The following is a 26846-nucleotide window of genomic DNA, read 5'->3' on the forward strand; positions in this document are numbered from 1 at the left end:
ATGGGTACACTGAGTGAGGAGGTGCACTACTAGAGGAAATAAACTTGAGAAACTAATGGACAACAAGAGGATTCCGATTTCAGAATAATATGAAGGTGAAAATGTACAAATAGCCCAACTTAGAGTCACTGAAAAATCCGAAGACTAGGTAACTCTGAACACTGACAGTTATCTGAATATCAAATTAGAACAGAACATGTTCAGAACTTTTTTTAGTTTGTCAACTAAATTGAATTGAAGTTTAAAACAGTAGCAACTTAGGGGTTATAGACATGATTTTTATGTGGCAACCATTAAACTTCATACAAAAGGTGCCTAACTGCATACCTCTATGATGACTATGGTCCTAGAGGTCATACCACAGGTCATGAACTACACCTTGTTTTCATTCGTTACTTGAAATGGATTGGAGGTGCAGACGGTGCAGCGGCCTTCTTGCTTGGCCTCGTCCGGCGTCCTTGCAGCGGGCTCCTCGCGCGGCCTCCTCCAGCGTCAGTGCAGCTGCCACCGCATGCGTCCTTGTCCAGCGTTGGTGAAGCGGTCTGGATCGGTGCAGCTGCCTCCCCCAAGGTCGATGTAGGGCTCCAAGGATGATGCAGTGATGGGACGAAGGAGATCGGGAGGAGGCGGGTGATTTGGGGGCACCACGACGATGGATTTGGACAGGCAGCGGCGCAGGGGCTCGAACGGGACGGGGCCGGCACGAATTCGGCAGCTGGACGGAGGGGGGTTGAAAGCGCAGGGGGGGGGGGGGCGAAGGCTGGAGAGGTGGCGGCGGGGGCTAGAGAGGTGGGTCACGTTTGGGGCTGGAGAGGCTGCGGCGGGGGTTGGAGAGGTCGGTGGCGGGGGGGGGGGGGCTGGAGAGGCGGCAGCTGGGGCTGGAGAGGCGGCGGCAGGGCGCGTTTGTGCTGGACACGCAGCGGCGGGGGCTGGAGAGGTGGGCGGCGGGGGGGGGGGGGCTGGAGAGGCGGCGGCGGGGGCTGGAGAGGTGGGTGGCGGGGGGGCTGCAGGGTCGCGTTTAGGGCTGGACACAGGTGATTTTTTTTGAGAGGGGACCAGGTGGTGTCAATTAACGCGCGCGATGTTGAAAAAGTAACTCGCCAACGGAGACCTACGCGCAGGAAACTAATTTTCCTGGGAGTGCACTAAGACCCGCCGTGAAAAAGTGTTTTCGTGGGGGTTTAACGCTCCCCGCCATGAAAATACATGTTTTTATGAGGGTTTTCAATTCCTCTCACGAAAATTTATCACCCTCACGAAAGATCCGTTTTGTGGTAGTGCTTGTTGGCGGTCGATCGGTTGGAACGTCTGGGCATTTCGAAGTACTTCACAAGTGGAATTGAGGAGTGCTTAGATTATGTCTACAGTAATACTCGTGTAAAAAAATTGTATAGAATTTCAGCCCATTTTCTCTTAAACTAAATCTCTACTGCCAATTTATCCAAGCCATTGTCCAATAGAAGTTACACAAAATAAACAGGCACTGGACTCAAGGCCTGCCTGCTACGAGGGACTGCCCACTTAATAACATTGACGACACGGCCATGGGATTTCGTCTCCTCCGATTGCATGGTTACCACGTCTCTCCATGTATGTATCGTGCGCTTTTTTCTTAGTTTTTTAGGCAAATGTAGTGTGTGTGAAGTCCGAACGACAGGAAATAATTTATTTGGAACGCAGAAATCTTACATAAACAAAGAGAAGAGTTCAAGGAAACTTGGTTGTGTCGATATTTACACATATACCCGGTGACGGAGCTAGCAATAAACTATAAGGGGGCCATGCATACAAGACCAAGAAGCCAGACAGTGCTCGGAGCCTAGGAATCGAGCGGCTGCAGAGGCAACCGTGTAGGTCGTCTAGGCATGGGGCATGCAGGCAAGAGCGTCATCTTCTAGGCTGGGCCTTATCTCCCTCTTCCTCATTCTCCCGCTCCCAGCTCACTAGCAGTCGATCCTGCATACCACTAATAGCTAGCGAGCAACCCGGGTCTTAAAAAATTTCTTAGGCCGAGAGGGGCCGAAGCCCTGGCTGGCCTAAGTGGCTCCGCCCCTGCATGTACCTTGTAATCCTTCTATATTCCCACTGTTACCATACTACTACTCTCGGTCACGAACTCACGATGTCATTTTGAATATGACATTAAAGAATTGCTTTAATCAACGATAAAAAAAATTATAGATATCATTTTCTGCGGCTAATCCAAGTGTACAGTGAAGCTGACGATTTCCCGTCAACGCTTTAACAGCTTCGCGTTCCTCATGTGGCTGACGTCTCGACTTAATTAACAGGTGTATTCAAGCATTTCGAGGAGGACGGTGAGTTCTTGTGCTATCTAGGGCAGTCGAACCAGTCGGTGACGGCGACGTACAACCTATGTCGCGCTGCTCCTCGCCGGCGAACGTCTACTGTCGCGTGTTCCTGGATGAGAGGAAAGCCTCCGGCAAACTCAAGGACAAGTGGGTCATCGCCAAGGACTTGCCTGGCGAGGTACCCGGATTAAAGTGCTTCTTGATAAATACTATGTATATAGACTGTTATGAATAGCACTTGTATTCATCATAGGGGCTCTAGGTCCAAATATATACATGTACAGGTGGGGGAAAATATGCAGAAAACCCCTTATACAATGGGGAAAATACAAATACACATATACATCTAACACCTCCCCACAAACTCAGGGTGGATCAAGAACACTGAGTTTGGAGAGATAAAATCTGTGCTGAGCTCTCGTCTGTGCCTTCGTGAAGAAATCTGCCAACTGAAGCTCCGAAGGCACATACCGAAGAGCAATCACATCATCCTGTACCTGTGCTCGTGTATAAGAAGCATCAACACCAATATGCTTAGTAAGCTCATGCTTCACCGGATCACGAGCAATACTGATAGCACCTGTACTGTCAGACAAAAGAGGAGTCGGTGTAGTAACAGAAACACCAAAATCCTCAAGCAACCACCGTAGCCAAGTAACCTCTGCTGTCACAAGAGCCATAGCTCGCAACTCAGCCTCTGCACTCGAACGAGAAACGGCTGTCTGCTTCTTAGTCTTCCAAGCAATGAGGGAACCACCAAGAAAAACACAATAGGCAGAAAGAGAACGATGATCAGAGGAATCACTAGCCCAAGTGGCATCTGAATAGGCCTAAAGGTGTAAAGAGCTGGAGCGCGGAAAGAACAGACGATGAGAGATAGTCCCACTAAGATAACGCAGAACTCGAAGAAGATGACTATAGTGGAGCTGAGTGGGAGCTGAAACAAACTGACTGAGGATATGTACAGAGTACGAAATGTCAGGACGAGTAACACCAAGATACACAAGACTCCCTACAATGTGATGATAGCGTGTGGGATCAGAAAGAGGTTCACCATCGGTGGCACGAAGATGAACATTTAGCTCCATTGGAGTCTCAATAGTACGCTGGTCAGTGAGAGAAGCACGATCAAGGAGTTCCTGAATGTACTTTTCTTGGGACAGATAGAAGCCCTCAGGCGTGGAAGAAACCTCAATTCCAAGGAAGTAACGAAGAGGACCTAGATCAGACATGAGAAACTGCTCACTGAGGCGTGCCTTCACAAAGGCAATGTACTGAGAATCATCTCCAGTAATGATCATATCATCAACATAAAGAAGGAGAAGTGTCCGACCACGAGATGAAGTGTGGACAAAAAGTGCCGGATCATGAGCACTGGCAGAAAAACCAGCAGCACTAACGACAGAAGCAAAGCGCTGAAACCAAGCACGAGGAGCTTGCTTAAGCCCATAAAGAGAGCGACGAAGGCGACAAACCATACCCTCATGGACGGAATATCCAGGCGGAGGCTGCATATACACCTCCTCACGCAGCTCACCATTAAGGAAGGCATTCTTGACATCAAGCTGAGAGATGGACCACACACGAACAGAGGCCACAGCAAGAAGAGTGCGAACAGTGGTCATGTGAGCCACAGGAGCAAAGGTCTCATCATAGTCACGACCATGCTCCTGCTGAAAACCACGTGCCACAAGGCGAGCCTTGTAACGCTTAAGAGAACCATCAGATCGGGTCTTAACCTTGTAAACCCACTTGCACGTGATAGGACGAACATGTGCAGGAAGGGAAACAAGATCCCACGTGCCAGTGCGCTCAAGAGCAGCAATCTCCTCTGCCATCGCATGCTGCCATTCCTGATGATGAATAGCATCGCGGTAAGAGGTCGGCTCGGAAAGAACAGTGCCAGCAACAAAACGGTCTGGAGGTCGAATCGATCGACGATCACGAAGGGCATAGTGGTGAGACTCAGAAGAAGAATCCTCTGCAGAAGATGACTTACCAGAAGAAGACACATCAGACAAAGATGCATTAGGAGAAGATGGCACATCAGATGAAGGCATAGCAGAGGATGGATCTGCAACACATCGGTCACGTGTGTAGAACTGTGTCACAGGCGGCTTATGATCATAGATGGTACCAACTGGAGCCTGAGAAGAAGGCTCCAAAGACGACACCACAGAAGGGTCAGAAAAAGAGGGCACCAAGCGTGAGGACGGAGCAGTGACAATAGGAGTATCAGGAAAAGTCAGGAAAGAAAGTGGCTCAACTACAGATGCATGAGAAGCATCTGAAGAAGGACGATGATAGAAAGGACGAGACTCATCAAAGGTAACATCCCGAGAGATCCTAATCTGACGTCCAATAGGATCCCAACAACGATACCCCTTATGTTCAGCACTATATCCCAGAAAGACACACTCAACAGACTGAGCGGTCAGCTTGGTGCGCTCTCGAGGTGCAAGGAGCACATAGCACACACAGCCAAAAAGACGAAGGCTGGAGTAGTCAGGCGTCTTCCCACAAAGACGCTCATATGGAATCCCACCATGAAGAGCTGATGAAGGCTGGATGTTAGTCAAATAAGTGGTAGTAGAGACAGCATCAGCCCAAAAATGAGGTGGAACAGAAGAGGCAATCATAAGAGCACGAGCAGTCTCAAGAAGATGACGATGCTTGCGCTCAGCAACACCGTTCTGAGCATGAGCACCAGGACAAGAGAATTGGGTAAGAGTGCCCTGCTCCGAAAGAAATTGGTGAAGGGCTCCAGAAAGGTACTCCCCAGCAGAGTCAGCACGAAAAATCTTAATGGCAATGTCAAACTGAGTACGAACCATGGTGGCAAATGTCTTATAGATCGATAAAGCCTCACTACGATGTGTCATGAAATAAACCCATGTGTGGCGAGAAAAATCATCTATAAAAAGTATATAGTACCGATGGCCCCCTTTCGAAACGAAGGGAGCCGGACCCCATACATCAGAATGAACAAGATCAAAAGGACACTTCGACACTGACTCACTAGAATGATAGGGAAGCTGAATCTGCTTACCTAGCCTACATCCCTGACACTGATCCAATGATACATCACCAGAGACGGATCCCAAAAGACCACGACGAACTAATGTAGACAGACGCGAACCACAAAGATGGCCCAAACGATGATGCCACTGAGCAACGGACGATGAAGATGAAACAGCAGAAGCAGAGCCCACGAGACTGGCAGAGGCAGCGGAAGGAAGACGAAGCCAGTCAAGCTCCCAAAGGCGCTGAGAATCACGTCGACGAGGGCCAGTACCAACCAGGAGACCTGTGCTGCGATCCTGAACACAACAAGAGTCAGAGTCGAGAATGACACGACAACCATGATCAGTGAGCTGGCCAGCTGAGATAAGCTGCATGGTCAGTTTGGGAACATAAGAAACAGCAGGGACATGAAAAGAGTCAGACAAAAGAGTGCCTCGTCCTGCAACAGAAAGGGGTGATCCATCTGCGGTATGAACAGTGATAGGGATAGATGGAGTACTAATGGAAGAAAGATTGGTACGATCATGAGTCATATGAAAAGATGCATCAGAATCAAGAATCCATGGAAAAGTACCTGGAGCGGAAGTGGAAAGTGATCCCTCAGTGGAAGACTGAGAAGCAGCAGCAGCAGCAGGAGTTGACGGTGCAGAGGCCGGAGTAACAGAACCAGCAGCTCCAGGAGGTGCAGAGGTAGCAAGGCGACGAAGCAACATGAGGATCTCCTGTGTCTCAGAACCAGTAGAACCCCTCTGAGAACCTCCAGTACCAGGACTACTAGCACTACTGCCACCCTGTGAAGTACGACCACCACGACGACCCTGAGCCTTCTTCTTCCTGTAACAATAATCCTCCACATGTCCAGCCTTATCACAATACTTGCAATGAAGACCGCCACTCCCTCCAGCCCTAGAAGAGGGCGCCACTGAAGAAGGCGCCGCGGGCGGAGGAGTAGGCAAACGAACAGCCAAGGTAGAAGGAGACTGTAGCAGGCCTGCAGTACGAAGACGCGTCTCTTCATTACGAATAGCAGCAAGAGCATCCATCAGAGACACACAAGGCTGACGAGCAAGCAGCTGAGCACGAAGCGGCTCAAACTCAGCACGAAGACGGGTCAAGAAGTCATATGTGCGCCATACCAACAAAGCATTCTTCTGACCCCTGCAGGACTCACAAGTGGCAACTGACAACTGAGGACTAAGAGAATCAAGCTGACACCACACAGCAGACATCTGTGCATAGAACTCCTCAACTGTGGCATCACCCTGCTGTAACAGCTGCTCCTTGCGTAAAGCATCAATATACAATGACTGACCAGATGGCTCATAAAGATCACGAAGAGAAGTCCACATCTGATGTGAAAAATCAAAGTAAACAATGTCTGCAGCAAGACGCTCTTCCATACTGGCAACAAGAATAGAGGCAGCACGAGCATCCTCATCCAACCAAGTCCTGTATGCAACAAAATCTGTATCATAAGCTGACAGATTATCATCATAAGAGGCAAGCAGCCGCGCCTTATCATCCTCTGAAGCATTCTCGGGAATCACTGGCTGAATAGGGCATACAGGCTTGGGTGGACATGGCAGATCACCAGTAAGAAAATCCCAAAGACGAAGACCCTTCATGTGCCATGTCATCCGTGGCACCCAGTCACGATAATTAGTGCCATTGAAAAGCACCGGACATCGCGGAACCTGGAGACCACCTGACGAAGGAGCTGAGGACGACATCCTGAAGCAAAACACCTGTCGACGGCAAGAGCGCAAATGAAAAGCGGCGGGCGACGGCAACAGTTTTTTTTTATACTACCTTTCCAGAGCCAAGCAGGATGAGCTGGCGAAGACTGTAGCAGCAGAGAGCTACGTACAGTCAAAACAGGAGAGGGGTAGGTCCCTTTTTTTTTCTCACGGTGCTTCCCTTTTCTGGATGCTCACGGCTCTGTTGAACAGAGCAAAGCAGAGGCACGGAGAGAGGCACCGAGAGAGAGAGCGGAGTAGAGACACGGCGCGGTCCCGACGGCAGGGGAGGCGGGTCTCCGGCGCGATCCCGATGGCGGTGGAGGTGGCTTCCGGCGCCGGCGAGACCCTGGCGGCGGACCCCGAAGTCCGACGGAGCCCGACGCGGTGGGTCCTAATGGGGGCGAGGCAAGGTCGGCGGCGGGGCGAGGTCCAGCAGCGGCGAATCTGGCGGCGGCGAGACTGTGGAGTCTGGCGGCGCGAATGCGGTAGCGGCGGGACTGGGCGAGGCGAGGTCGGCGGCGGGACAGTTGAGTCCGGTGGCGGCGGTACGGACAGCAACTCGAATCCGGCGACGGCGGGACGCCAAGATCCAGCAGCGTCGCGAATCCGGCGGCGGCGGGACAGTTGAGTCCGACGGCGGCGCAAATTCGGTGGCAGCAGGACGGACTTCGACGGCGACGGCTCGGCGAGCGGATCCGGCGGAATAGTAAGAGATCCCGCTGTTCAGAATGAAGAACAGACGGCGATGGTGGTGGGCACGCAAGTGCAACGTGCGGTGGAAAAAAACGGCCAAGGAGAGAGAGATTAAACCCTAACCGTAGTTTTTGGCTCTAATACCATGTTATGAATAGCACTTGTATTCATCATAGGGGCTCTAGGCCCAAATATATATATGTACAGTGGGGGCAAATATGCAGAAAACCCCTTATACAATGGAGAAAACACAAATACACATATACATCTAACATAGACATCTTTTAGCTGGATCGCAAATGTGTGCATGTTGTACTCAATTAACAGGTGGGGTACGCACTGGACTTCCCCTGGAAGGCGAGCTTGCCGCGTATTGAGACGAGGATATATCTAGAGCAGTACGGTGGCAGTGCTGATGTGTGGATCGGGAAGGTCCTCTACAGGTAAATTCACGGCGCAATGTGTTCGATTTCAACGTGAATTAGGAGTACACTAGAAAATGATGGGCCGTTGGCGTACGATTGTACCGTCGTTGGATTATTCATGATCTAAGGAAACTGATTTACATACTTGTTATAATATATATAGAAAGGAATTGATATAAAGTATAGTTAAAAATAGAGAGGCATCATGAACTATATATATAAAAAGGTCGGGATAAGTGAACTATATATACATCAAAATACAAACAGTCTTTTTGTTTAGCCTTACATTATGCAGGTTCAGTATGTTATGTGACAAAAAGTTAGGATGAGGAAACTCTATACATCAAAATGTTAATCGCTCCCCAGGTACTATATTCTATGGTACCTCTTCATGCGCGATCAGGATGTTGTGCACCCAAAGGTGGGGATGAGTGAAATATATATATCAAAATATTAATAGATATTATTTGCCATAACTGCATAAATGATTAGCATGTTGAACACAAAAAAGTTAGGAAAAGTGAACTGTATACTTGGAAATGTTAACTGGTCTTGTTTGTCACAATGTTCTCGTGTAAATCCAATATGATATGTAACAAAACGTTGAGACCATAGCCTTAATTAGAATCAGAAAAAAAAATATAAATGATTAAGAGCTATTCCTTAATCATGTTCTGTATAAGTAGGAAAGAACTGATTTTACTAGCTAACCTCATACAGGTTGAGACATTATAATTTGTATGATGTTATACAGATGAGCTCAAGGCTTATACATGTTATAAAATATATAAATGATTAAGAGGTATTCATTAATCATGTTCTGTATAAGTAGGAAAGAACTAGCTAACCTCGTGTAAGTTGAGACATTCTAATTTGTATGATGTTATACACGTCGGTGTTTTCGAGATACTTTTGCTATGTGCAGGTGAGCGGTGTGGTCGTAGGCTGCGGTGCGATCACGGGCCTGTAATTTGCGATGATTGATCTTTTTTATTGAGGTAGCTAAAGTGTTATGGACAAATTATTACCACTGAACTGTTGTTGCAACTTAAGAGCTACTCGGCCAATAGAATTGCGCCACGTCGTAACTATTGTTCCTGAAAGAGAAAAGATCCAGAAGTGTAACCAACAATAATCTAGTATCCGGCCAGATATACAATAACAGTTGATTTACTGTGGCCCGGGCCCACCGCACAACCAGTCGGTGTCAGCACGATCATGACCCTAACCTTCGAGGGATTTTCCATGACCAGCTCTTGTTGGTCGCAGGGCATGTACTCGTCTGGCCAGTCAAACCTCATTTAATACCACTAATAATGTCATTTTTCCTTCCCCAGGCGGTTCACTCCGACTGAAGCGGCATGACTGGCGCAGGATTACCGTGTCCCGTCTAGCAACATAAAACCCAGTATGGATGTTACATATGATGATAAATATTACATGAGACATAGAGTTATTTATCGTAGCATGAATAGACCCTAACTATACAGAGATGACAATAATAAATGTTGACATATATGGTATTGCTAAAGACTAATCTAATAGCGTATCAATACTAAACCTAACATGCCTTATGGAATAAAAATAACTCATATTAAAATAGATGATCTCTACTGAGTGTATCTAAAATATTTATCCTGTGAGGTGCAAATCATTTGTGGCAGTGGCTCTGCTCCTGGATGTTACAAATGTATGTCTGAGGAGATATTTGTTTGCTAGAGACTGCGCGATTTGCAGTGTGAGAGAATAGTGGGAGAAGTCTCTAGGTTGGAACACTCCAGAGAACGTTCTTTTTTTCCCCCTTTCCCTTTGTCTGTCAGGATTTGCAATATGAGAGAATAGTTGGAGAAGTCTCTAGGTTGGAAAACTCTAGAGAACGTTGTTTTTTCCCTTTCCCTTTGTCCGTCGCTGCAGCACAACACTTTTTAATATCTCCAACCGTTCATCAGCATTTGGACGGCCATTATTCACCACCCAATCACACCTCTTCCTCCCTACCGGGATTTAGAGATGTAAGATTACAGGACATGCAAACTTTTCCTGGCAGTGGTACTATTGTCAGCCATTTTTGGCTGCTGTTGTCAATTACCATGGCCAATAGTGTGCCATCGGGAATTATCTGTCAGTAATGGAGTGGCCGACGATTGTGACATATACTGTCGGTAACTGTTCCTAACACTAAACCGACGATGATTTAGTGAACTCCGTTAGGTCAAAAGGTAATTAATTAGCAAGCACAAACGCATGCTCACCCTCACCTTCGGCTCTGAGCCTTGCAGGATGCCCCTCTTCAGCAACGACCTGTACCTCGAGGCCGCGAGAGCAGATTTTCGCAGTTTCCCACGCTCTGCCGACTCGAGCTACCACTACTGAAAAACGGGTAAAGAGACATACATAAATGATGAGTTATTACATCATCCATCATTTATATTGTGTTATGTTGGTATCAAGTATTTATTCGTCACAGATAATAAATAATAGGTGATGGGTCGTAATATTACCCGTCACATATAACATGAGTGACAGGTAATAACTAAACCCGTCACTGGTCATAAGTGACGGTTCTTCCTATATCAGTCATAAGTGATGGGTCATGTTACGACCCATCACTTATGACTTGGCAAAATTGACATGTCTCACTAAGCTAGTCATAAGTGATAGATCGTAACATGATGCGTCACTTATAATAAATAAGAAGTGACGGATAATATTATCACCTATTACTTATTACATAGATCTGTTTTAACACTTGGTCAGTTATTGTACGAGTGAACAGTTACTAAATAGTTTCACCTGTTAGATAGATATGCTTTGGTATATATATATCCAGGGATAGAAGGATATATTTCTAAGATGTAAAGATAGGAATACATCCCTGATTTCTCTCAACTACCATGTAATCTCAAGCTGCGTTTTGTCAGCCATATAAATAAAGATATGCGGCCTCGGAAGAGGTTACAACGCTTCACAAAATGCTTCATGGTATCAGAGCCATCCTCCTCATCGTAAAGCCATGAGTGTATCATCCTCCTCAGCTCCGGCCGGTGGATCGCCGTTCGGCGTGCCGGTGACAGAGAAGCTAGGAAAGAACAATTATCTCCTATGGAAAGCTCAAGTCCTTCCTGCCATCAGAGGAGTCCAGATGTTTGGGTATCTTGATGGCACCACGGCAGCACCCGCGAAGGAACTTGACGAGAAGGAAGGCGACAAGATCGTCAAAAGGGTGAACCCGGAATATGTCCGGTGGATGACTGAGGATCAGCAGGTCCTCGGTTATCTCATGACGACCCTAACGCGCGACATCCTGACACAAGTAGTGTCGGTCGTAACGGCAGAGCAACTCTGGAAGACGCTGGAGGAGATATTCTCCTCAAAAACCCGTGCACGATCCATCAACACCCGGATCGCACTTTCAACTACCAAGAAAGGTAATCTATCAGTTAATGAATATATGAATAAGATGAAAGCATTAGGTGATGAGATGGCAAGCGGAGGAAAGCCACTAGATGAAGAAGACATCGTGGCATACATGATTGCCGGCCTTGATGCTGATTTCGAGCCGGTGGTGTCGGCGCTGGCTGCAAGAACAGAACCAGTCACCGTTGGAGAACTCTATGGACAACTCCTAGGGTTTGAAGGAAGACATGATCTTCGACAAGGAACCTATCAAGTTTCAGCAAACTCCGCCTCTTTCGGGAGAGGCAATCATCGCGGTCGCGGGCGTGGCCGGGGCTATACTGGAGGCAACCACGGCCGTGGCCGTGGCCGTGGACAAGCACTGCCAGGACGACAAGGAAGTGATCGCCCGACTTGTCAGCTCTGTGGCAAGATTGGGCACACCGTCAACATCTGCTGGCACCGGTTCGACCACGACTTCGCGCCACAAGAAAGGACAGCAAATTCAGCAAACTTCATATCTCAACAGCCCTATGGAGTTGACACAAACTGGTATGTCGATACCGGCGCAACGGACCATGTTACCAGCGAACTCGACAAGCTGAGCGTACGGGAGAAATACCACGGTGCTGATCAGATCCAGACGGCTAATGGCTCAGGTATGCGCATTAGTTATACTGGTCATGCTCAAATTCATACTCCCAATCACAAATTCCACCTCAATAACATCCTTTATTCTCCTGATGCAAAGAAGAATCTTTTATCTGTTTGTCGTTTTTCTGCTGACAATCATGCATTCTTTGAGATTCATCCAAAATTCTTCTTGATTAAGGATCTAATCACGCGGAGAGTTCTGCTTCGAGGCAGGCGTGAGGGCGGTCTATACATTCTGCCACCTTCGTCCGCACCCACCATGGAGAAGCACGCCTTCATCACTACAAAACCCTCTTTGGCTAGGTGGCATGATAGGCTCGGCCATCCATCTCATTCCATCGTTCGTCAAGTCCTCTCCAAGAATAAACTTTTGTATTCTAGTGCGTCCAATAATGAGTCGGTGTGTGATGCTTGTCAACAGGCCAAGAGCCACCAACTCCCCTATCCTGTGTCATCAAGTATTTATGTTGCTCCTTTAGACCTTATATTTTCTGATGTTTGGGGTCCTGCTCCTGATTCTGTGGGCAGAAAGAACTATTATGTGAGTTTCATTGATGATTATAGCAAGTTCACTTGGATCTATGTGATCAAATATAAGTCTGATGCCTTGCATAAGTTTCAAGAATTTCAGGCCTTAGTAGAACGCCTGCTAGGTCGCAAAATCATCGCTCTTCAGAGTGATTGGGGTGGCGAGTATGAAAAACTTCACTCCTACTTCTCTAAGATCGGCATCACACACTATGTATCCTGTCCACATGCTCACCAACAAAACGGTGCAGCCGAACGCAAACACCGCCACATAGTAGAGGTTGGGCTGTCTCTTCTTGCCCATGCTTCTATGCCACTCAAATTTTGGGATGAGGCATTTATCACAGCCACTCACCTTATCAATTGCACACCTACGAAACTCCTTCAATACTCTACACCTCTTGAAAAGCTATTTCAAAAGAAACCAGATTACTCAATGTTTCGTGTCTTTGGGTGTGCTTGTTGGCCTAACCTTCGCCCATACAATTCCAGAAAACTAGAATTCCGATCACAGCAATGTGTTTTCCTTGGTTATAGTCCCATGCACAAAGGGTATAAGTGCTTGCATGTCTCCACTGGGCGGGTATATCTCTCTCGTGATGTTATTTTTGATGAAAGTATTTTTTTCCTTTCACTACCCTTCATGCCAATGCCGGTGCTCTGCTTAGATCGGAAATTCTCCTCTTTCCGCACCTACTACCCAGTTCTGATCAAGGGGGTATAGCAATGAGTGATCAGTTAACTAATGTGCATAATTCTCCTGAAAATACTAATACTTCTGGTGCAGTTTCTGATGAAAATTTTGAAGGAAATTCTGAACACAGTTCACATGAAATCATGGAACCGGAGGGCGCTAGACAGGGCACTGGACACGAGGATGCTCTTCCTGCAATGACAGTTGCAGTTCCTGGTGGTTCGTCAGCTCCTGGTGGTTCGTCTTCGGGATCAGCAGCGCAGGCCCCGGATTCTGTGCCTGACCTTGCTGATGCGCGTGCACTGGCTCCCTCAACCAATCGCAGCACAACCGGTGGCGCAAACAGCACAGCGCAACATTCAGTGGCAGAGCAGACTCCCTCAGGACCCGAAGCAACTGGATTGTCTATGGCTCCCAGATTCAGTCGGCCACACACTCGGTCACAGAGTGGAATTACTAAACCAAAGATTTACATTGATGGCCAAATCAGGTACAAGTTGCTGACTGTTTCAGGAGAACCAAGAAGTGTTGATGAGGCTCTAGGAGATGAAAAATGGAAGGAAGCTATGGACTGTGAGTACAGTGCTTTAATCAAAAATAAAACTTGGCATCTTGTACCAGCTAGCACAGGAAGAAATATAATTGATTGCAAATGGGTGTATAAAATCAAAAGAAAGGCTGATGGATCTCTTGACAGATACAAGGCTCGTCTAGTTGCTAAAGGATTTAAGCAAAGGTATGGAATTGACTACGAGGACACATTTAGTCCCGTAGTAAAAGCTGCAACCATTCGAGTAGTTTTATCTATTGCAGTTAGTAGAGGATGGTGCCTCAGGCAATTGGATGTACAGAATGCGTTTCTTCATGGTGTTCTTGAGGAGGAGGTCTATATGAAACAACCCCCAGGATATGAAGATAAATCAATGCCGCATCATGTACTCAAGTTGAACAAAGCTCTCTACGGCCTTAAACAAGCACCAAGGGCATGGTTTGCAAGGCTAAGTAACAAATTGCAACAACTTGGTTTTATTTCTTCTAAAGCTGACACATCCCTGTTCCTTTATAACAAGAAATCAGTCACAATGTTTTTGCTAGTATATGTAGATGATATTATAGTAGCCAGCTCTTCACAAGGTGCAGTGACAGCACTACTCAAGGATCTTGCAGCAGAGTTTGCCCTAAAGGATCTTGGTGACTTGCATTATTTTCTTGGCATTGAGGTATCAAGATCAAATGATGGCATCATACTATCTCAAAGTAAGTATACAATGGATTTACTTAAGAAAGTGAATATGCTAAAATGCAAACCGGTTGCTACTCCGTTGTGCACTTCAGAAAAGCTATCATTGCAGCAAGGTGAAACACTTGGACCCGAGGACTCAACACGCTACAGAAGTGTGGTGGGAGCACTCCAATACTTAACACTCACAAGACCAGACATTTCTTTTCCAGTAAACAAAGTTTGTCAATTTCTTCAGTCACCTACAACAGATCATTGGACAGCCGTAAAAAGAATTCTTCGGTACTTACAACATACGCTTGAAACTGGACTGAAAATCAAGAAAGAGTCTTCTACACTGGTTAGTGGCTTCTCTGATGCAGACTGGGCAGGAAGCGTTGATGATCGCCGCTCTACAAGTGGATTTGCAATCTTTCTTGGATGCAATCTAATTTCCTGGAGCGCGCGCAAGCAAGCCACGGTGTCCAGGTCAAGTACGGAGGCTGAATACAAGTCATTAGCTAATGCCACCGCAGAGATAATTTGGATCCAAACCTTGTTACAAGAGATGAAGATACCAAGTCCATCAACAGCTCAAATCTGGTGTGACAATATTGGAGCCACTTATCTATCAGCAAATCCAGTTTTCCACGCTCGAACGAAGCATATAGAGGTTGATTATCATTTTGTACGTGAAAGAGTGGCGCAGAAGCTTCTAGAAGTCAGATTTATATCAACCAATGATCAGGTAGCTGACGGGTTCACCAAAGCTTTGTGTAACTGTAAATTAGAAATGTTTAAGCACAATCTTAACTTATGTAAGTTATGATTGAGAGGGGATGTTAGATAGATATGCTTTGGTATATATATATCCAGGGATAGAAGGATATATTTCTAAGATGTAAAGATAGGAATACATCCCTGATTTCTCTCAACTACCATGTAATCTCAAGCTGCGTTTTGTCAGCCATATAAATCAAGATACGCGACCTCGGAAGAGGTTACAACGCTTCACAAAATCCTTCATCACCCATACAGTGTTGGAGATTTTCATTGGCTCTGCTAGAGATTTTCTTATATCTTATTGATTTGAAGTTTGAATTGGTGCTAGGTCTTTCAAGGTTTACATCTCCTCTTTCCTTCTCCTATAATCCTTATTTGGTACATTTGTTATGCTTTGAGTTGTAATCGACTATTTTGCATCTTTATTCAAAATCTTAGTACAAGTGAGTTGTATTTATGTTAGATTTGATACTATGTTTGTCCGATCTACCTTAAGATGCCGTAGATCTAGTGTATTTATATGAAATTTTTAATCGCATGCTTAACTACGAAATTAACATAATTGTTAATAAAGAATTAATATTTTTATATTAATTGTTGATGACGGATAGAAGTTGAATGTACCTAGAGACCCGGACTTGTCCGGAGTACCTGAGCGGGGTGAATCATTTCATGAGTGCTTCCTTGGCGGATATGAAAGATCGTGGTAAAACGATAATGTATTGTCTATGTCGCGACTGGAAGAATGATAAGAAGTTCCCGAAATCAGGCAATATCCATGCACACTTGGTCATGCGTGCATTTAAAGAGAATTATATATGTTGGAACAAATATGACGAGGAGGCCTTAACGAGAGAGAGTTGGATCGGACCCTCCATGCCGACAATATGGATCAAGAACTTACACCCGGTGAAATGGATCATGATCTTAGGGACGAGGACATATTAGATTTCAATGGTAATGATCTCGAGAATTTTGTGGAGAATGTGGATCAGATGGTACATGATGTCGAGCAGCACGACGAATATAACAATGGTGAGTTTGCTAAATTTCAGGACTTCGTGCGGAATTCTAAGACGTCCCTTTATCCCAACTGTAAGAAGAAGTATACGTGGATATTTGGGAACCTAAAGCTTCTATAGCTGAAGGCAACCCATGGTTGGACTAACAAGAGTTTCAAAACATTACTGGTTCTGCTAAGGGACAAGCTAGGGGAACTTGGTGTCTGAGGGCGTCTATGACGTGAAGAAGATAATTTATCTTTTAGGACTAGAAATAGAAAAAAATACATGCATGTAAGCAGGATTGTATCTTGTTTTGTGAAGAGAATGTAGAGCTGGATCAATGCTCCGTTTGTGGAACCCATCAATATAAGCGTAGAAATGACAGTGGTGACATGGACGGAGGCAAGAAAATTAAATGTGGTCTTTGGAAGGTGGTGTGATATTTTCCTGTAATTCCCCATCTGAAGCGTCTGTTTACCAACAGAAATAAGGAACAATTGGTGCGTTGGTGTAAAGAGAGTTGTAAGAACGACACAATGATACGGCACCCGACGAATGCCGCTCAGTGGTGAATCGTTGATTCCACATTCGGTTGGTTCGCTGAAGAATTGAGAAATATTAAGTTTGCTATGAGCACAGATGGCATGAATCCATTCGGTAATATGAGTACTTCATATAGCACCTGGCCTATTGTATTGTCGATCTTTAACGTTCCACCCTGGCTTTGTAACAAACGGAAATACATTATGTTGTCGATCTTGATATCATGACCAAAACAACCTGGCAACGATATTGATGTGTACCTCAAACCTTTAGTCGATGATCTTAAGAAAATCTTGTCAGAAGATGTCGAGGTTTGGGATCAGTAGAAGCAAGAGTACTTTACCTTGCACTCTATGTTGTTCGTCACCATCAATGATCTGCCAGCACTTCGTAACTTTTCAGGTCAGAGCAAAAGAAAAGGTGAAGCTTGCCCACATTGCTTAGATCACGCGTGCAGTTTGAGGTTGAACAACTCAAAGAAAATAGTGTACATGCAGCATCAACATTTTCTAACTAGAAAGAAACCGTACCGAAACATGGACAAGCAGTTCGATGACACAAGGGAGAAAGCCTTACCTCCGAGGCATTTCAGCAGGAAAGATGTCCACAATCAGGTTAAGAATATCAATATTATCCTTGGTAAGTGAAAACAATCCTCCAAGGATGATGGACAGTTAGAAATATGGAACGATAGATCAATACTATTCGAGCTAGAGTATTGGGAAAATTTAGATGTTCGCCACTCTATCGATAATATGCATGTAAAAAAGAATATCTGCGAGAGTCTGATCGGTACATTGCTCCAAATGAAGGAAAAAGAAAAGGATCATGAGAACGCACGAGCTGACCTTGAATAAATGGGTTTAAAGCCAGAGCTCAATGCACATGATATGGACAAAGGATCATGAGAACGCACGAGCTGACCTACCCCTAGCAGCTATCACTCTCTCCAAGAAGGAGAAAAAAGAAATATGTGAGTTGTTGCACAATGTAAAAGTTCCATCCAGTTACTCGTCTAACATCGCAAGACTTGTTTCGGTGACAGAGCTAAAAATAATTTTTGCTGCAATAAATGAGTGAAGTGTGTCCATATGTCGATGAGCACAAGCAGATACTACTTGAAGAGAATCTGGGGAGAACGAAGCATGGGTTGCGAGGCAACATATGCAAAGGTTCACGACTTGGTTCCGAGATTGAATCAGACAATCGAGTACTCCTACAGTGCTCTGATAAAAAAAACTGACATCGGGCCCTATATACATAATTATGATATATCAAGGGTACGATATAAATGGATACACATTTTACACAGTTGCCCAAGATGAGAAGAGCATATACTAGAATAGTGGTGTCCGTATAGATACTTAAAATAACAACATGCAGAGGGGCAGATACTACGATCAAATAGAGGAGATCTAGGAGTTGAACTACTTGGGATTCAAGGTAACCCTGTTTCAGTGCCGTTAGATACATGGGGCAAAGGATGTCACTAATGACAAGTATGGATTCACTAACGTTGATCTCAAACATGTTGGATACAAGTTTGAACCCTTCATACTCGCTGAAGATGTTCGCCAAGTATCTTATGTGAAGCTCGCTGGCTCCTCCCCACCCCCACCCCTCTCACATTTTAGCTCGAGATGAAGCCTGCAGTAGTGTAGCCTACAACTACGGTTCAAGTGCGCACTTATGTTGCTTGGTGATGACTTGATTTACTGAGATTGGGCATGATTATGAGTATAATAGCTTAAGACATGTGATCTTGCTTAATGTATTTGGTAGCTCTAGAAGTCCTCGTTGACAACACTCTCTGATATGTTCTTGTATGCAAGGTGAAGTGCTTAATTCAGTTTTACAGTGAGCTATTTATTATCATTGATTCTTAGAAGTTGTGCTGCTGTTAACTTAGAACTTTTTTAGCGTACTAGATTCTAGACAAGGAAGTTGATTCATCATTTTGCTTTTGTGAGTAATTGTTTGGATCTTGTTGTTTCGTTTCCACATCTGTCTTGGTAGCTCTTTACTAGTTCTGTCCAGAATCTAAGTGTTATATTCGATTCAGCGACACACTCTGTGATGAGATTACTTGGCTTGAGGGTATTGACCAAGTTTTATAGCTAGTTCAGAACTTTATAATCTGCCCAATCGATGATATACTCAATGGAATAATTAGGGGCAGAAACTTAATTGTCCTGAGGCCAATTATTATTTATTTTCTAAGAGCATACTTATACATGCTTCACACATGTTGTCTAGTTCATGGTTTACACATGATATTTGAAACTGTTATTCCAGTTTTGTTGTCAAAGATCATGTGTATTGACCGTTGATCGAAATAATTACCTAAGAAAAAAAAGGGAGAAACTAACCCAAGAATGCAGCAACAATTACTGTAGATGTGTTCTCTTTATTGATATTTGAATTTTGAGAAAATACATAGATACATCTTCCTAATGTCCTCCAACTTTATCGGTGTATCAGAAACCAGGGGTCCCTGAGTCCCGAGACCAGGCCGGCCGTCCGTCACGTGTCACCATCCCGCGAGGTCCCTCCTGCAGGATGAAGAAAATCTAAGTACCGGGAAGAAGGTGCTCGGGGCCACAACCTCTGGTCCCCGAGCACCCCAGTTCCCCGATGGCCCGCAGAGTCCAAGTACCGAGAAGAAAGTGTTCGGGGAGGTGCCCGCTCGCCCCCGAATGCCATAGTCCCCCGATGGGCCGAACAGACAAGTGCTCGGGAGAGAGTGCTCGGGGCTGCACGTGGCAGCCCCCGAGCACTCGGTTCCCCGAAGGTTCTACGCAAGTGCTCGGGAGAGAGTGCTCGGGGCTGCACGTGGCAGCCCCCGAGCACTCGGTTCCCCGAAGGTTCTATACAAGTGCTCGGGAGAGAGTGCTCGGGGCTGCACGTGGCAGCCCCCGAGCACTCGGTTCCCCGAAGGTTCTACACAAGTGCTCGGGAGAGAGTGCTCGGGGCTGCACGTGGCAGCCCCCGAGCACTCGGTTCCCCGAAGGTTCGCGCAAGAACACCCGACGCCCCGACAAACCCAGAAGGACCCATCGGCGAGGTGTCAACCAGTCAAAGGTCCGAGGCCGCATTTAATGAGCATGTGCGGCCCGACATCCTGACATTCCCGACTGCTCCCGCCGAAGTGTCAGTCCCTGCCATGCTTTGGCAGGGGGCGTGGGTCCATTAATTACACGGGTCCCGTCCCGTATCGCCCGGTGTGTCTCGGGATAACGTTGCCGGGATCAAGGCATTCCGCCCGCCATCCTGCCATGGCAGAAGGACAAGACAGGGTGGGCGCGCCGGATGCCGCTATGGCTGCCCGGTGGGCCCTCTCAACGGCGCCCACCGCTGGGGCGTCCACAGCGACGGGCGATCGGGCAACGCGCCGCTTTCTTCCACCGCCCCTGTCACTTCACCCAGAGGGAATGATGACGCTTTTCTCAGTCGTGGCATCTCGGGACTTGTGCCCCCTCTTTCCCGTTCGGGGTAAGTCGTGGTCGGCGGTGTATAAAAGGAAAGGATAGATAACACAGGAAAAGACACTCACCCACAACCCCGATCTTTGAGCAAGACAGCAGAGGCGATCCGGGAGAAAGAAAGAAAACAAGATCAGCAAGACAGGAAGCGATCGATCCTTGAATCAGAGAAATACACGAGAAAGCATCCAAAGAACACGGCAAGTAAGCTCGAGTAGAGCTAGAGCAAGAGAGCCTCAAGCTCTCTGTTAGACAATATACCCTTGTAACCAGATATATCCTTGAAGGTTTCCCTTCGAGGAAGGATATTGCATCCATACAGGAGTAGGGTATTACGCCCCTGTGCGGCCCGAACCTGTCTAAATCCCGGTGCAACTGCTTCCCTTTGCATTAGGGCGATCATCCCCCACCACCGGCCGTTGCATTTATTTCCACTCCCATTCATTTCTCCGACGAACTTGTTCAGGATCATCCCCCCGGCCGAATCTCTAAAAAGGGGTCTCTCGGGATCCCTGCGACAGGAGTTCATCCTCCGACAAACTTGATTTAGTGTACAATAAATTTTTGATTGCTATCTTTTGGTCATTACAATTAAATTATGATCTCTAAAATGTTAACACACATGGAGTGACTCAATCCATATGAATGTTTTTGTAGAATTCTACACAAATGTATAGATATAAGCTAGAATAGGAGAGGACTAGTGCTGAAATAGTTTTTAATGTCCAAGATGGTAGGAAAAATAGAATGTGGGATTATACTGCATGCAATGACTAAAGTTGATAAAAATGAAGGGGGAGATAGTTTGACTTTGCAAACTTAATAAAATCCTTAACCTTGATTCCTTTTCTTTCCTCTAAGAAATCGTGGGGAAGAAGAGGACTATCACCCCAGAGAAACTAAAAGCACAAATGATGCTAGCACTAGAGGTCGTCCCAGCACAAGATGAGACGGATAGGAGCCCAAGACCGCACGCGTCGACCTCCAGGAGCAGCGAAAGCCAGTATCACAGCTCGAGCCCAGACCTGTCACCGATGCGGGAGAGCTGACATCGGGCAAGTGACGAAGAATACAATCTCGTCGAAGAGGTATCGATATGAGTCAATGCATTTTATACTTATTGAATGGAGGAGTATTTTTTGTTTATTTTAACTCCCCTTATTTTCTCTCTAGATGGCAGAAGCGTAGTCTCCAAGCCAAACAGCTGGTAGCGGTGTACGAGCCCGAAAGGCAAGGTCACAAACACAGTGGCCGACAGACAAGGTTACCGTCACGGGAATCGATTTTGACGGGCTGTCTATGGATGAAAAGGCCCTAAATAGATTCTAGAGGGTCGCAGGGCTCATTGCTCGGGAGAGGATGCCGATAACGACTAAGTTCAAAGACCTCAGTAACAAAGCTAAGAGGGGACTTGTTCAATAATGTCGTCAAGGAGTATCTGGAGTACCCTGGAAACATGAGCGAACGTCAAATGATTACCGCGCTCAATGCAGCAATGAAAGCGATCGTGAAACTTCACCGAAGCTTTAAGAGCAAACTTGTGAATCGGTACTTGGCTAAATGGGTGGCGCCCTTCGAGAACTACAAGCACTTGAAAGAGGAAGATTAGGATGCTTTTGTGCAGATGAAGAACTCATAGCAGTTCAAAAAGAAGAGTGAGGAGAAGAAGCAGCTTCGGGCTAGGAACAAGCATAACCACAGGACCGACGCAATCGGGTACGCTGGGAAAAGAGCCAAATGGCAGGCAGAGGACAAAAGGTTATCCAGATAAGGATGCGAGAATCATTGGCTCCAATTCCTGGGACGATCGCAGTTATATTTGCGTGCAAGGGGTGAGCTATTCGAGAGCAGGGAAATCACATTCAGAAACAATAAAACCCAGGCAGTAGCAGAAAAAATAAAAGAAAAGGCAGTCGAAGGGGCTTAGGGAACAACGACGCTGGGAAACTCGGAGCACCCATGTCGAGTGCAAGGTGTGTCAAGTTCTCAGGACTAGAAATACGGCTTTTTTGAAGACTTCGGGATGTTCAAGAAGAGGAAGAGGCCTGCAGTAGACGTGGATGCATTGACACTGACATTGACATAGGATATCACTCGGAAAGTTTACGCAAACAACACAGAGCAGCTTCTAGCAAAGGGAATAGATATTTACATCCCAGCGGAAGCTAGCCCTGGAGTTGCAGGGAAGAGTAGCTGCGCCTCCAACGAGGTTGATCAACAAGTAGTTGCTACTGTGACTGAGCCAGATATGATTGACCCGCTAGAAGGTCCCACGCCCTGCAGCCTTGTAATCAGGCCTGACAGGTATCACATCGAGGTTTCAAGGGGTCAGGTGCTTCCAGGTATCCGCATCTTACATACGATCCCGATACGTGCAGGCAACATCGATCATGTGTTGGAGCCCCCCCCCCCCCCCAATGATGACGTCACAACTCTGAGAGAAGCTCTTCGTCAAAGGATCCAGTGGAAGAGGGGCAACATCGTTGTCTCTAGTGCATCCCAGTCTGCACGAGCTCCAAGTGCACTACTGTCACGCCCCTCACTTCCAGAGAAGGCAGCTTCATTGCCTTCTCCTCCTCCAGAGAAGCTGGCTTCACTTCTTTCTTCTTCGTATCCGGTAGTCTCGCTTCCAGAACCAATTTTATCGCCCCCAAAGAGCCCAAAGAAGAAGGGAAATGGAGCTGAGAAGAAAGGCTCTAAGAAGAACTTGCCGAAGATGTCTAAGGCCATTATACCAGTGAAGAAGTCCACAGATATTGGAGCAGTGTGGACTAGTATCAACATGAAATTTCAATATGAGAAGCCCATGATGACGGTAGATGGCCTAGCAAGGGCAAGATAAGTATGTGTCGACCTGTATAATTACTACATGCAGGCTTCTAGATACAGCAATGTCACATCCATAGTTGTACAGAACAAATGACGACATCTCTTAAGTAATGACGATAGCTACTTCATTGTGGGTTTCAATGACTTATACTACCTCTTCAACCTTAATGGTCTGGATGTTTCGTTATTATGGATCTTCACATTATAAGTCCCTTGAAAATGAATATTCATTAATTAATACCACTAAGTCTTGAATCTAACTATGTTGTTACCTGTAGACACCTGATGGAATAAGGATTCCATCGCATGTCTTAACTCTGAGGCCATTACAATATCGGTCATCCAACTTCACCCCGATTATGCAATGGACCATGTGGCCAAGACAATGCAACAATATTCCAAAATGTAGTACCTGATGGGCGCCCACAAATCGTACTGGTCATTTGTCTCAAGTGGGTCTTGGTGTTCTACCTCGACTTGTCAAGACCAGTAGAACGAAAAGGCAAACCTATAGAGCGTGATTACAGCGTTGTAAAAGGAATGCTCGACATGTAAGTTCTACCTGACTTAGTTTACATATTTAACTTTTCTAACATTCAAATGCTCCCTAATCGATCCATCCTTATTCATGGCTTTTGACAAATACATTCGAGCTCAACCTGACTATGACGCGAAAGTCGACCGCAGACTGACACACAAAACCGAGTTCGCGGTAAATACTACCTAACAGAATACTAAATGCTCTTTGTTGCTGATTTTTTCCTTTTTATCTAATACTAAATTTTCTTTCCAGTAGTACCACTAACAACCACCAGGCAACACATGTGGATTCTATGTTGTGTGGAACATGCTTCTCACGCTCCGTATGAAGTATATCGAATCCTCCGATGTAAGTTCAATATGAGATTATTCGTAACTAATTTTAGTAATTAGTTTAATTTTATGATAACATGACATTGTTACGTGTCAAATTATTTAGGAATTTGACGCTCTTTTTTCGCCCATGGTGCACTTCCGAAGATTCAACGACGGATCGCAGAGTTCTTGGTGGCTGAAGTCATAAGCCCATACGACGAGTTCCACTATAGAATCTTGTGATTCTGTAATGAATTGATTGAAATTTTGTAACCTTTGCGATTATACGATGAAGCAAGTTCTTATATACGTGTTTGTCAATATAGATTTGAATGTGTTGCTGTTGTTTGCAGGAAGAAGACAACTGCTAAATTCTGGCTACGCTCCAGGATGCAGCCTGGAAACAAGATATTTCTATAGGATAACATACACATAAGTGATAGATAACCTGGTTACCCATCATTTATATTAAATATAAGTGACGGGTAACTATGTATTCCTCCGAGCATATATGTGACAGACATAAGTAAAGGATAACTTAGTTACCCGTCACTTATATTAAGACATAATTGATGGGTGAAGGGATTATCCATCACTTATATTAGGACATAAGTGACGGGCCATCACTTATATCTATCACCCCGCACATGGAAGACACTTATAGGTGACGGGTAACGGTATGATCTGTCATCGATGATATTATTGGTAATGGATCTTTACTCATCGCTAATAACTAGTCATCAATGATACGTTCGGGGTGACGAGTGCGGGACCCGTCACCTATGAAGATTATTACCCATTTATGAGGGTTTTTTCATGTAGTATGCATGACCTTAGAAAGTGAGCCTCCTTCGGTTCAGTTCACTAGCTACCTGGACATGTCTTCCAAAGTTCAGTTGAACTTCTTACTCGAAGGTGCTTACTCTTCCTCGCCAAAAAAAAAAAGAAGGTGCTTACTGTTGTTAATATGCTGGTGGTTTGATAAGAACGGCCTTGGAGTGTTTGGTGTGACTCCAAAGAGCGCGTTGAGAGCCTACTTCTTAGCTGCCGCCAACATCTTCGACCCAAACCGAGCAGCGGAGCGCCTCGCATGGGCACGCACGGCGGTGCTTGCCGATGCTGTCTCCAGGCGCTTGCGATGCAATACTTGTACTGACAGCAAGAGGGAAGTGTTTATTAGTGAACCCGAGAACAATGGCAACCATGAGCTAGCTAGGTTTGAGTGTGTCTGCATACTTCTTTTGATTATTTTTTTGTTTAGAGGCACAAGACTAGTAAATTTAGTGTGTTTTCATTGGTTTTAGATTTTTTTTTTCCCCTTCAGTGATGCATGGAACATGTGTTGGATGCAGGCGAGAGGAGGACCCGACAGGGAAAGCCCTCCTGTCTGCACTACACGACCTCATCGACCTACCTTCATCTGACAATTCTTCTCACAGTCTTTGTGATGCTGTATGATGCAACAAATACCTTACACTTTATATATATATATATATATATATATATATATATATATATATATATATATATATATATATCATTCAATGTTGTTGGTATTACTGTCACTATTTTTCAACCAGATGATGTTCAAATTTTATCCATAAATGGAAGTAAATAGTGGATTTTATCTATTTTTGTGATTGTAGTGGAAGCAGTGGCTAAGTCATGGGCAGCAAAGGAGAGCCATGAATCATTTGAAGGAAATACAGCATTGTTGTTAGTCCGTACGGTAGATATGTGTTCAGGAAGGCACAGTTTGACTGAGCAGAATGTGAACTGTTGGAGTATTCCCAGCTTGAGCGGCGCACCTCTTCCATCTGCTGCAAACTAGACTCTAGAGTTCATGCTCAGGTATGTGCATACATCATCAAAAAAATTACATATATACTTTTTGCACTGTATGATATTCACCATTTTACCAAAACAAATGTCTTCGATCGATCAGAATGGAGCAAATAAGGAGAAAGTTGACAATTTAGATCAGCAAGTGGGTTTGGAGATGCAGGAACTAGCTCAGTGTGTTCTTCAGAGCTGCAACTCTATCAACAGGGTGACCAGGCAGACATTTCACCATGTGGCGAAGAGCTACTACTACGTTGCTCATTGCTTAATTGAAACAATTGATAGTCACATATCCATGGTCATATTTGAAGATGTCATCTAGGAATAATAGCACCACTCTATATCTATTCCTGTAAATGAAGAGCTCGTACAAATCTCATACTCTGAATAAACAAATTTGTGCATTTCGAAAGAAGAGGGACATTTCTGAATAAACAATTTATGGAGTTGCTTTTCTTCACCTGCAATAGTGACGCCCACGTAATTTTGCGACGCATAGGCCAACTGGAAAAGAAATAATCTTAAGACGCATAGACCAATCCGGTGCCAAAAGGTGAATCAGAATGTATTGCCTAGACGTATAAATCTACCAACTGGCACAGCCACTCGAATTTTTTTAATAATATTATTTTAATGGATAATTATAAAAATAGTAGCCATTTTTGCAAAATTATATAAATAGAAACCAGACGGTGTTTCTAGTGACAACTTGGGGATTTCGATATTCCCTATTCCTGTGTCGACCGTAATGTTTCGACATTTAGGTAACCGATAGGGTGGGTAGATTCACAGACGTTGTCGACATGTGCGTAGCACTTTTTGTC

The 26846-nt window shown here is 45.4% G+C and overlaps 1 protein-coding gene and 1 non-coding gene across 2 annotated transcripts; both read left to right on the forward strand.

Annotated features, from left to right (window-relative positions):
- Nucleotides 1-26798, forward strand: LOC133917926 (ent-copalyl diphosphate synthase 2, chloroplastic-like). Its single transcript, XM_062361740.1, is given in 15 exon segments — nucleotides 1-4; nucleotides 419-570; nucleotides 1279-1388; nucleotides 1511-1590; nucleotides 2292-2387; nucleotides 2390-2490; nucleotides 8096-8211; nucleotides 10473-10537; nucleotides 15796-15805; nucleotides 25130-25396; nucleotides 25533-25632; nucleotides 25827-25839; nucleotides 25842-25955; nucleotides 25958-26031; nucleotides 26126-26798. Coding segments are annotated over 15 exon segments (1521 nt in total). The 3' UTR covers nucleotides 26345-26798.
- LOC133920196 (small nucleolar RNA Z247) lies at nucleotides 11693-11831 on the forward strand. The gene has a single exon (XR_009910013.1). It is a non-coding gene; the product is annotated as a small nucleolar RNA Z247 (small nucleolar RNA).
- Nucleotides 26799-26846: the final 48 nt, after the last annotated feature.

This window comes from Phragmites australis, chromosome 5, assembly GCF_958298935.1.
Source record: "Phragmites australis chromosome 5, lpPhrAust1.1, whole genome shotgun sequence".
Lineage (NCBI taxonomy): Eukaryota > Viridiplantae > Streptophyta > Magnoliopsida > Poales > Poaceae > Phragmites > Phragmites australis.